General features: G+C 37.5%; 1 protein-coding gene across 2 annotated transcripts; it reads left to right on the top strand.

Annotated features, from left to right (window-relative positions):
• The first annotated feature begins 1,941 nt into the window (after window positions 1–1,941).
• On the top strand, window positions 1,942–11,966 carry EMB2421 (FAD/NAD(P)-binding oxidoreductase family protein). Of its 2 annotated transcripts, none has more exons than XM_077355808.1 (11): window positions 1,942–2,323; window positions 3,993–4,075; window positions 4,357–4,492; window positions 4,838–5,331; window positions 5,518–5,565; window positions 7,245–7,419; window positions 9,659–9,771; window positions 9,849–9,945; window positions 10,099–10,318; window positions 10,939–11,090; window positions 11,178–11,352. In XM_077355808.1, exons 1-11 carry the CDS (start codon window positions 2,128–2,130, stop codon window positions 11,210–11,212), a joined length of 1,749 nt encoding a protein of 582 aa, XP_077211923.1. In that variant the 5' UTR covers window positions 1,942–2,127; the 3' UTR covers window positions 11,213–11,352. The 2 variants fall into 2 exon arrangements, with proteins under 2 accessions (XP_077211923.1, XP_077211922.1); XM_077355807.1 differs by having other exon boundaries at window positions 1,947–2,323; window positions 10,939–11,095; window positions 11,178–11,966.
• Window positions 11,967–12,310: the final 344 nt, after the last annotated feature.

Here is a 12,310-nt window from a genome sequence, read left to right as displayed (position 1 = left end):
GGTTGAGGACATATAATCAGAAATCCCCTAAGGCCACGTTTGGATACCCACAAGATTTAGATTTGGATTTAGTTGACATTTTGAACTGGATCAGATCCTAAAAATTTCCAAATCAGCTATAACAGTGTAAAAAATTCCAATTTTCAAATCTGTTCTGCAAGACATTATTTGAAAATCGCTGCTCCTCAACCCTCCCTCTCTCTTAAAAAATGTTCAGATGTATTTTGTATCCAAAACTCAAATTCAAATCAAAATGGGCCCTAATTTCATCGATAACAAAGAGGAAAGAAGTTGTGGGTAGCGGAGAAGAGTTGAAAGCCCGTCAATAGCACCCAAGCATCTGCTTCGTTATAATCTGTCGATCGGTCCAAAATAGAAGAGCACTACATCACCAGTATGGTATGTTATCACAGCCCCCATTCCCTCCAGAGCAAGGTTGCCAAAGGAGGCCCTATCAAAGTTGAGATTAAGTGTGTTTGTGAGTGGGTGGGTTAGTGGTAGGGGTGTGTCCACAAAATGCCATGGGTTTGACAGGAAGTTGCATAAAATAAACTATATATTTAGATAGTATTTCTTTAGGGAAATGATATCAGCACAACCTTGTTTTGATATTTGCACTAATCCTTCTTGTATTTTATTTTTTAAAGAGCTGTTAAAGGTTATTAGAGTTCCTAAAAAGCTCTCACAAGCCAATTAAAAAGAAAAGACAAGCTGAGTTTGTGCAATTATTAAACCATGGTTGTGCTGATATCATTTCCATTTTTTATTATCAAAATATAAATAATATTCTTTTTTTTTTCGATGAGGCAATATAAATGATATTCACACTACCTTATAATGAAGTGCATATATCACTTCCCATGATAACTTGTGCACATTTTCAACAACACATGGGCAGTGTTAAATTTTACAATGCAAAAACCAAGACTGAATTACTAGGTGTAATCAGGGCGCCAAGGCTTAATTGGTTAAAGCTTTGTTCTGCAACCTTGAGGTCCGAGGTTCAATATTTATCTTGATTAGGGGTGGCAACGGGGCGGGGCGGGATGTTGCATTCCCTATCCCCGCCTCGGGAAATTCCCCGTCCCCGCTTCCGGGATGGTGGGGAATCCCCGTCCCCGCCCCGGGGAAATATCTATTCCGCATCCCCGCCCCGCACACTACAGCGTGTTTGATGGATTATTTAATTGAAAAATTCTACTAAAAAAGCATTTGAAAAAGATATGAGCAACGATAGATACAAGGGAGCCCTTGCATAAAGAGCCGCAAAAGAGCTTTTCATCGGATCCACGTCACTTTCAGTTACATTTTTAAATCGGTTGAAAAAGTAAAATCAGTTACATTTGATGACGGGGATCCAATCAAGAGCCCTTTTTTGGCTCTTTATGCAAGGGCTCCCTTGCATCTATCAATTCTCAAAAGATATTAAGGAAAATTTAAGAATACCAAAGAAAATTTGTTCAATGGTAAGTGCGGCTACCCAAATTAAAAGCCGCAAATCCAAATTTATTAGTGGAAAATTCAATTTTGTATTGGGATAACGGCGCAGGGGCGGACCGGAGCAATCCCCATCCCCACTTCGGGGAATTTTTTTTCAATCACCCTCCTCATCCCGTCCCCGCTTGAATCGGGGATCCCCTCCCGTGGCGGGGCGGATCCCCTCTTCCGCGGGTTTAATTGCCAGCCCTAATCTTGATAGACCTACATTATATGGGTTCTGCTAGGGACTTTTGCATAGAGCCATCTCGTGGCTGGCTGTTGCATGAGAGAAGCGGTACCTCAAATGAATTAAACAAATAGGACAAAATCAGCTGAAAATCGAAGCTTGAGCCTTGAGGTGCTCTCTCACGAAACAGCCAGCCGCAAAATGCGTTTCTACGAATGTCCCTAGCAGATCCCATATTTTATAATAACATCCCTCTAGAAGGCCATAAGCCCATAAGTCCATAACCACATCATTTACTACCCAAAATAAGGAAACTGAGGAAAAAAATATTTCCACAAGAAATGTTTTTCTTGTAATCCAAACAGGGCCTAGCCTCTCCCAAGGGTTTCTTCTTCCTTATAATAGAGCAGTACTCTCTGGAAATATACCCTCAATGTCCATTCTCTAAGCTTTTATGTGCCATGGGACTCTTTAGATTTCTAAGGGGTTTGAAGGGGTTCTTACGGACAAGAACCAAGACCAACCCATTTGAGAATATATCAAGGAGGACCTTTTCAGAAGTTCAAACCAAGAAAAAGTATGATGAAATTCTGCCAGTTTTGATCGTGGGAGCAGGTCCCGTAGGTCTAGTTCTCTCTATACTTCTCACCAGATTAGGTACTATTTAACATTTCCCCCTTTTGGGTTCTATTATAATTAGAAATTTTGATAGTCCCTCTCCTTTTTTATGCTCATTTTAGATTAATTATCATCTGGGTACAAGTGGTACCAACTAGTTGTTCGTCTTCTTATAAATATTTAACATTTTCCCCATTTGGGTTCTCTTGTAATTTGAAATTTTGATAGTCCCTCTCATTTTTAATGCTCATTTTAGATTAATTATCATCTGGTTACAAGTGGTACTAACTAGTTGTTCGTCTTCTTATAAATATTTAACATTTTCCCCATTTGGGTTCTATTATAATTAGAAATTTTTATGTCTCTCCTTTTTTATGCTCATGTCAAATTAATTAACATCTTGGTAGAAGTGGTTCTAACAAAAAAAATTTAAATGTATTTATTTTAAAAAAATTAAATTCCAAGTGGAGGAGGATAAAAACCTTGGATGATTGAAATTGGAAATTGGAATTATCATACAAATATTGCAAAAGGGTTGCAGCATTGATGTTTCCCAAATTATGCATTAAATGACAGTTTGATATTGTCAACATTTCTCATGAAACTAGAGAGTTTAAGTCAATCACTTCCATCTTGTGCTTTAGTGTCAGTAACTATTCTTGGTAGTGGTTTTGGCGAATACATCGTTTATCAACATTGAATTGGAAGAACAAAATTTTGTGGCTTTCAACTAAACCCTAAATCAGGGTTGGATCATCAAAGGTTACTGGAGTTGGTTCAATTCACACAAATCAATCGGCTACCGCTGTAATCAATATGGGAATTGTTTCAACGAATGTTAGGAGCAAGCTATATTCATTTAGCCGAGATTGAAATCAAAATGATGAAGTGCTAGATGGAGATGATAAAGAAAATCCCGAGTTCGAGGATGGAGATGAAAGTGGCTTTGAGCTGGATATAATAGGGACTGGGGAGGTAACTTGATGATATGTATAACCTTACTCTCTTCCCAACGTGACTGATGACTAAACATGGTTGTGATCCAACATCTTCCGAAAAAGATGTACTTCGACAGAAAAAATTTGCAACCTGATTATCAATGGCGGCTCTAGTGACAATATTTTGGCACAATGGATGATCGATAGATTGAAAATCAAGGAAGAGAATCACTGAAGCATCCTTGCCCCTGCAAGATCAAATGGTTTAAAAGGAGAGGCAACGTGCTTGATATGAAAAGGAGTTTAGGCCATGTCTGGCTGCCAGGGTTTTTTTATCATGATAAATAATGCTTTGAAGTGGTGAGAGATTTGAGAGGGCACAATGGAGATGAAGGTGAGAAGTGGCGAAAAATCAGGAAAAAGTCAAAACCAGGTTTGGATCAAATAGCAAATTGATTTATGGCAAACAACCACTTTGCTTAGATCAGTTAGGGTCAAGAAGGTCAAATCAGAAAATTCAGCTGCTCAATTGTTGTAATTGCCCACGTGTGATCTTTTGGTTAGTTTTTCTGGTCTATAATACTAAACTACTACTGTAGATCATAAATGTAATTTATCGGTTATGAACCCTGAACATCTGCACATAGAAATTTGTCACTATTTATTGCTTCATTGATGCTTCCTTTCATTTAGATTATTATTTTTTCACCTTTTTTCCCTGAAGATAGTAGTAACACTAGATATATTATCTGTATGTCATTATTTTGTAGGGGTCAAGTGTGCTGTTTTGGAGAAAAGTAGGGCTTTCTCTCAACATCCACAAGCACACTTCATTAACAACCGAACTATGGAGGTTGTTCTTCTCCTTTTGTATTTAAATTTAATTTGATTAAACTTTAAATAAGGAAAGATATTCCAATTTACTAATTCGTTTGTGTTCAAAAGATGAGCTGCAATTGTGCTTTCTACTGTTGGACGGAAATGTTTCTGAATTTGTGTTTGCCCTGTGGAATATATGTTTAAAAATATGTAATTATGGGCCTTAAACTAACCCATCAAAGTCTTCCAGAAAACTTTCTGGAAAAAATAATGATACCTATGTTAAATTCTGTTTAATTCTAAAGACCCTTGCAGATATTTCGCAAAATGGATGGTCTTGCAGAGGAGATCCAAAGGTTGCAGCCACCAGTGGATTTGTGGAGGAAGTTTATATACTGTACTTCTCTCTCGGGTTCCATTCTTGGGTCAGTAGATCACATGCAACCTCAAGGTATGGTTTTAGCTTATTCTAATATAAACAAGGAAGCTCTCATTAAGTCTGATCTCCAATGGTTGTTAACAAGGATTTAAATGTCGCTTTTGGCCACAACTGAAACCGAAATTTCGGCCGAATTTTGGGTTTTAAAAATTTTCCACCGAAATTTCCATTGAAATTTCATTGATTTTGGTGGAAAATTTACAAATTTTGGTAGAATTTTGTAAAATTTTGGTGAAATCTTGTACGAAACCGATTCCATGTACTTTTGGTGTTCGTCCAAACCGACGCCGAAATGTAAAACTATGGTTGTTATAGACAAAACGGTCAAGAGATTTACTCCCTTCATTTTCTTTCCAGATTTCGAGCGAGTAGTCAGCCCTGTTTCTGTTGCACACTTCTCACAGTACAAACTGATTAGATTGCTACTTAAGCAGCTAGAGAATCTTAATGTTCATGTTTATAACTGTGATGGGTCACAAGTTCCAAACCACAGTACCATGGAGGAAAGTAAGATTTTGATGGGGCATGAATGCATATCCATTAACCCTACTACCGATGGTATCATCGTAGATGCTGCCTTTTTTAAGGAAGGGAAAGTGATGAAAAGAAGTATCCAATGCCGTATTCTAGTTGGCTCCGATGGTGCTGGAAGTACAGTGAGAAAACTGATTGACATAGATATGAAAGGAGAAAGGGACTTGCAAAAACTTGTCAGTGTCCATTTCTCGAGCAAAGATCTTGGAGAATACCTACTTTGTCAGAGACCCGGAATGCTATTCTTTATTTTTAATCCAGAAGCTATAGGGGTTCTTGTTGCGCATGATCTCAACCAAGGGGAATTTGTACTGCAGGTAGCTCAATCCTCAGATTGGGAGTAGACTCTCCTTGATATTTTTTCTCTTCAAGGAATGATCTGAAAATGATATGATATGCATTTGACTTCATATGTGTCGTTTGAATTCCAAGCTGTGATTCATTATCCGTAACCTTCATGAAGAAAGATTGTGATGTTTTCTCCTTTTTTTTTTCTGCTGCAGATACCATTCTATCCTCCTCAGCAAAAGATTGAAGACTATAGTTCAAAGGTACTTTAGAACCATAAGTCATTCCACACACACAGTATTTCTGGTTGACCGACCAGATAACTCATCTTCTCCATCGACCAGAAATAGAGTGGGGCCCACATTGTTTGGGCGATCCAAACCATTCATTTGTTTAGTCCTGGCATAGGTAGTGTGCCCAAAAAATCTTCTCAATAGGATGATCCTAACCCTCTGATCCGTGAAGGTATCTATACTGTGCTGTCAGTTTTAAAACTCCATAAATCAGAGGGTTAGGATCATCCTATGGAGAAGATTTTATGGGAGCACCCTATCTACTACAGGGCCCAACAAATGAATGGTTTGGATCACCCAAGCAATGTGGGCCCCACGGACCAGATAAGTTATCTATATATATAAAGCACCTCGACATTTTTTGCATGTGAAGTAGTATTCTTCTTTCATTGTTGCACGATTACTTTTGAGTTGTAATATATGAAATTTATTACCAATGGAAACAAATAATTAAAATGTAGCACTTGGACTTGTTACCTTTTCATACAACAGCTAGGATTGTACTAGCCATGTGCACTTTTTCTTTATCAATAAAAAAATGGAGTTTCTCGGCCCTTTCAACTTTAGTTCATTGGAAGTAAAGATTTTCTATATCACATTCTTAATACTTGGTTTATAAAACATTCTTGATGTTTCAAATTGCAGTAGAGGGATTTTCCATGATTATAAATTTTTGATGTTTTCCACGGATAAAAGACCGTCACATAACTCTATCTATCATTCTATGCTTGTATCCATATTAACAACCAGACCAAATTCCGCCCAATGCCATATATTCCGTATATGGCCTAGTCTTTATCCATTTTTATGTAATTAAACTACTAGGAATCCATAAAAAAAAAACCCTTGCCAGAGAACAACCACACTAACACACCAATTGGATTGTGCAGAATTTAACAATAGAGAAAAAAATATTGAGCTTAAGTTTGAGAATTGATAAATCTAGACCAGAGAAAAAAGCTCAAGGTTTTCAAAGAAAATTTATAACTCTTTAAAAATAAATCAAAATTTGAAAATAAATTAGTTATTACTGCCTAAAAACATAACTGCTACTTTTCTCCAGTTGGAAACTTTTCAAACTACCAAACTATCTCTTAATTTACACTCTAAAGTTTCCTAAAGTCTAACCCTGTTTTAAATAATCTAGACGAGATCTTGCATTGGAAAGTTTAACAAATATCTTAATGTACCAACTATCAATTCTCATCATGTTTTCCTTTGATAAGGCCTGTCCCAACCCACTTAAATTAATGCACAAAAATAAAAATCATCGTATATTATAAGGATCCACATACCAATTTTTGTGATGAATAAAGACCTCTAGGACCCACTATTGATGTCACATGATGCTGTCAGCCTCTCATCAATTTGTTTTCCTTGGGCCCTACTCCTCTCATTTTTTTTGGTAGGTAGGCTGCGATCGAACTCCTCTCATATTTTCCTTTTGATTTATGGGCATGTTTATAAACTTTTCTTACTTCACATCTAATATATAGTATGATGCTTTAGCATTTACATTGAGGTTTTTTCTTCCATGTTCACGTGAGTGTATGTTACACATAATTTAGAACTCAACATTTTTTCAATTTTGCATGCATCTAGTGACCTCTTCATTGTTGTAACTATGGAAAGTATACAACCTGTTCTAGGTATGCGAGGAATTAATCTTCAAGTTGGTTGGAAAAAAACTTGAGGATGTAAATGTCATAGATGTAAAACCCTGGGTGATGCATGCAGAAGTTGCTGAAAAGTTTGTTTCTTGTAATAATCGAGTAATTCTTGCTGGTGATTCCGCTCACCGTTTCCCTCCGGCTGGTGGTTTTGGTAAGTGATCAAAATCTGGTGTCTTTAATCTTTAGCAAGTTTTATTTGTCTGAAGAATTGAATTGGTTTCACCTCATTCAAAAATGAAGTAAACCTGGATTCATACCCCAAAATTGAATTTTTAATGCTGCCTTTAGTGAAGATTGATTTTTAGTGAGGAATTCGGGAAGATAGAAAACTGCCTTACAACTTGACAAAAAAAAGGGTCAGTTATAAAGTTTGATTTTTGTTAATGATCCCTGTACTGATAGATATATTTTGGAAGCTGGTATTGCCAAACAAATATTAGTTCTCAAATTTGAATTCTTTACAACAGTTCTTTAAATTTCAACTGGATTCAAGAAAATATAATCAAGGTAGACTTTCATTCATAGGCAGAAAAACTTACACATATTCTCTATCTGTGGCAATCTATACTCTATAGTGATTTAAGAAATCTCTTGGAGTCAAGAAGATAATCAAGTGATTTATGGACGCACACCTTAATGGTAATTGATGAGAATTGTGGCTTATTCTTACTCTTGAAACCGGTTATTAGTTGAATACTGCCTACCCATATAAGCACTTCACCATCTTTGTGCTAAAGTTTGATTCTGATTTCAAACTCTGTCTAGAACTCTAAAATTCCACATTCAAGAGAAAACATTGAGAAGACCTTACCAATGCACCAAGGAATCATCTCTTGTGCTCAAGTAAGAGTTCCATGACAATCAATTTGATCTAATTTAATAGTCAGATAAACAATTTTTTGTTAATGATAATATTCATGAAAACTTGATATCAACAAGTTTGGTTTTATCTACAACTATTAGTTTCTATAATAGCAAATCCCTTGGTTTACATTTATATTTAAATGACTCCCAAGAGTAATTAGATCTACTTTAATAGCCAGACAGACAATTTTTTTTGTTAATGATAATATTCATGTAAACTTGATAGCCACAAGTTTGGTTTTATCTACGACTATTAGTTTCTATAATAGCAACTCCCTTGGTTTACGTTTATATTTAAATGACTCCCAGGAGTAATTAGATCAAGTTTATTTTCCTGAAAAAACTTCTGAGGGTACGCAATAAATTCTTTGTTACCGTCCAAGCGAGCGCCGCCACACGAGTAGGGGCCAATGATCGCCGTATGATAGAGAACTTGGTCACCAAGCTATCGCCGCACACCAACCTGCGAAAAAAAAGAGCAAATTGAAAACGTACCTGAAATGTTAGGGGACCAGATCCTGCGATCCTGACAAAATGCAGAGCGCAATACTGGATCTTGAGGAGGGAGAGAAAACCTCTCTATATAATCACAAACTCTTGCCCCTCTGTCATACGCTAGCTGATGAAGGTTGGGGAAAGCCTGGCTTAACTAGGATTCCCCTAACCATAATCTAGAACTGAGTGCTCTCCCCTCTGCCCACCGACAGTCTTACACAAGGCGTAAAATAACATCTGGAGATGCAAATAGATTTTAATGCACCAGAGCCTTTGCCTACACATGGATCCCTACAGTCCTAGCGCCCCCACGCTGCCCGTATTTGTAGCGTTATGCCACAGTGCCTCCTCTTCTCTGTACCGCCAAAGCCATTTTCCCATGAGGGATACATTCCTTATCTTGATATGACCAATTTTGATCCCTCCTTGAGGCTTCAATTTTACACCTTCCATCCCATGAGATGCTTCAGTTGGCTTTTATCCTCCCTCCCTTCCCATCACAAATCTCTCTGCAATGCAACGGTATAATTAGTAATCATTTAAAATAGGATTTGTTAGACTCACATACTCAAAGTTATAATTGCAACTATAAGACACTAACAAGCAAATAATGCATTATTTAATTCGAATAAAGAGGTATATGTTTAAAACAAGACAATTATTTGACCAAGATAAGTATCCGTGATGTATCCAAGTATTGTGTCATTTTGGACATGATACGTTTGGCCTCTAGAAGTATCCGAGTATCATAGATGACACTTTGGATGCCCATATTGGATTCTAAGATTTATTATTTTTGGTTCTTTTCCCTTGTTTTGTTTCTTAATTGATTAAAGCGGCATCCTGACTGCAAAATGGAATCACAGTTTTATGTGAAGTTATTAGCGTAAATGGGCACGCATAAAATTTCCACACAATTTTCCTTTCCTTGCAATTAATCATCTAAAAACCTGTCATGTAGTTGTCATCGGCTCCAAGATGTGTAATTTCAAATCCCAACTGCTTGACCGAGAAGTGATGCCTATCTGCAGGAATGAATACCGGCATCCAAGATGCTCATAACCTAGCCTGGAAAATAGCTTTTCTATTAAACAATATCGCTTCACCTTCTATTCTTCAAACTTATGAAATGGAGCGTAAGCCGGTATACCTTATTTTCCCTCATTTCCTTATACCTATTTTGTGCTGGTGTGAAGGATCTTGACCTTTATGACTTTTCAGATTGCCACTTTCAATACAAAACTAAGCGTTGAAAACTTCAAGGCAGCCATGTCAGTCCCTGCCGCTCTTGGACTTGACCCAGCTGTTGCAAATTCAGGTAATCTAGCACCATATGTAACTTTATGTATTAATAAAAATGTACATTTTCATAGTTGCTAAATCCTTCTGTGCTTCACCTCGACACTGTTCAACCTCTTTTATTCTATCCAAATATCATATAGGTCCTGCTCTTCTCATTCTGGTTTGGCAGTATATCGAGTAATTAACAGTGGAGTTGGTTCGATTCTACCCTCTGGACTACAGAAGGCAGTCTTGGAAGGTATTTTTGCTATGGGTCGTGCTCAACTCTCGCAACCACTGTTGAATGAAAACAACCCACTTGGATCTGCGAGGCTTTCTAAACTAAGGAGTATCTTTGATGAAGGGAAAAGCCTTCAACTTCAATTCCCTGCTGAGGATTTGGGTTTCAGGTTCATATGATCTTGTACCTTAACATTTCAACTCTATGTTGCATCATTATGGGTATGAGTGTCGGAATCTGACACGGGTATCAAGTGTCGGATTCGGCAAATCTAAAAAAAGAACGATTCGTGGATTCGTCAAAATATTTTAATCAATTATCAAATATTAATTTTTTACATAATATGGTTATAACTAGTACTATATTAAAAAATTTAAAAGGTTAAGGCCCTGTTCGTTTGAGATTGTGACAACCGATTGTGAGCCCCAAACCTATTATTGGACTCAAATTTAAAAGTAATTTTGAGTCCCATAATAGGTTTTGGGCTCACAATCAGTTGTCACAATCTCAAACAAACAGGCCTAAGTAGGTATAATTTTTATTTCCACTGAAGAAACTCAAAACATGTTGTAATTGTTAAGTTGTGCTACTGCTAGTAGTATTAAAAAAAAATGATAAAAGAGATCTAGAAGTGTCTCCGTGACTCCTGAAATATTGGACTTGAGACCAATACGGATACTTTGCCCATTTAGAAGAATCCATGTAACATGGTTTCAACTAGATCCGACATTCTTCTAGTATGATGCATTTTTTTATGCTAGTTAAACTTTGATGCTATGGATATACTAGGTACCTTGAAGGAGCCCTTGTCCCGGACATCAGTGATAAAGCTCGGGATAAAATTGAAGCATCTAGTGGTCGGAGGAGGGACTATGTACCCTCCTCTGAACCAGGGTCGCGGTTGCCACACATAGATCTAAGGGTGTTAAAAGCATCATCAAGTGAGGTTTGTTCATTTCTATATTTGATTATTAAACTACCACCTGCATTCCTTTTTCGTTAACTTTGTGTAAACTCTCATGTGGCAGACATTGTCTACATTGGATCTGATATGTGGAGATAAACTTGAATTCCTTCTCATCATAGCGCCCATAAAAGAGTCGTATGATCTTGCATGTGCTGTTTTCAAGGTGGCTGAGGGATTCAAGGTTTCTCTTAAGGTATGCATCTTGTGGCCTCAGGGTTCCTTTGGTGAGCAAATGGTTGGAAGCAAAGCAGCCTTAAATCCGTGGAGGAATTATATAGACGTTGAGGAAATTAAGAAACGTTTGCCATCGTCTTCATGGTGGGAAATGTGTAGGATAACAAACAGAGGCGCCATCTTAGTTAGGCCAGATGAGCACATTGCATGGAGGGTGAAGTCTGAAGTTGTTGGTGATCCTGTTATAGAGATGGAGAGGGTCTTCTCTCTAGTATTAGGTGTGAAGAAGGCCCATGGAGATTAGTAAATGGCTTAGGTCCCCAATTTTGGCAGCAACTTTAAAAGGTCTGGAGGGTAAGCTACACAAGCAATATATTGATCTTCCTCCCCAGCAGCAACGGCCTTGATGTGGTTGCATTGTTACAAACCTGTGAATAACGGGCTTATTCGAGTTGCCCCAAGTGATTCCTTTTTGCTTCGAGATTTCAGCTTCTTTTGCCGCTCAGTTGGGATTTCAAGAAACGGGCAGAGCAGGTTGAGTTTGCCTAACACCATTCTTCCCTTCTCTAATTTTTTCTGAATATTATTCTTCCCTTCTCTAATCGTCCTCTGAGGAAACGTTGCACATTTTTATGTGGGATTTGCTAGTTAATAAGAATTTGGATTTGCTAGACAATTTTGCTGAAAGCCGTTTTCGCGGCTGACTTTTGCATGAGAGAACAGCCAGAGTCTCACTTTTCAGCAGATTTTGTCTTATTCGTTTAATTCATCTCAGGTGGCTGTTCTCTCATGCAAAATGGCTGTTCTCCACGCAAATCCCATATCTGTAAGGTATTTAGTATCTGAAGGGAAATTTACATTTATAAGCTTTTAAATAACCTCGGGCCACCTAAGTTTTCGCATTATGTATAGTATTGAATATTATTAGGCTCCACTATGGGACAATCCAGATCAACAATAGTTCCCACATGAGACATGTATGTGATTTGTTGGACTATCATGAGGTGACTCAAATAGTCC

This window comes from Tasmannia lanceolata, unplaced genomic scaffold, assembly GCF_043159265.1.
Source record: "Tasmannia lanceolata isolate RefF3 unplaced genomic scaffold, GAP_Taslan_0.1 ptg000015l, whole genome shotgun sequence".
Taxonomy (NCBI): domain Eukaryota; kingdom Viridiplantae; phylum Streptophyta; class Magnoliopsida; order Canellales; family Winteraceae; genus Tasmannia; species Tasmannia lanceolata.
The sequence above is the reverse complement of the archived record's forward strand: the minus strand, read 5'-3'. Positions and strand labels throughout refer to the sequence as shown.

What these genes read in the sequence shown, in the direction of transcription:
- EMB2421 (XM_077355807.1), top strand. Translation starts at nt 2,128, where the DNA reads ATGGGACTCTTTAGATTTCTAAGGGGTTTGAAGGGGTTCTTACGGACA. An exon ending in AGATCACATGCAACCTCAAG is followed by an intron (nt 4,493 to 4,837) that starts GTATGGTTTTAG and finishes TTTTCTTTCCAG; the next exon opens with ATTTCGAGCGAGTAGTCAGC. An exon ending in CCCAGCTGTTGCAAATTCAG is followed by an intron (nt 9,946 to 10,098) that starts GTAATCTAGCAC and finishes CTGGTTTGGCAG; the next exon opens with TATATCGAGTAATTAACAGT.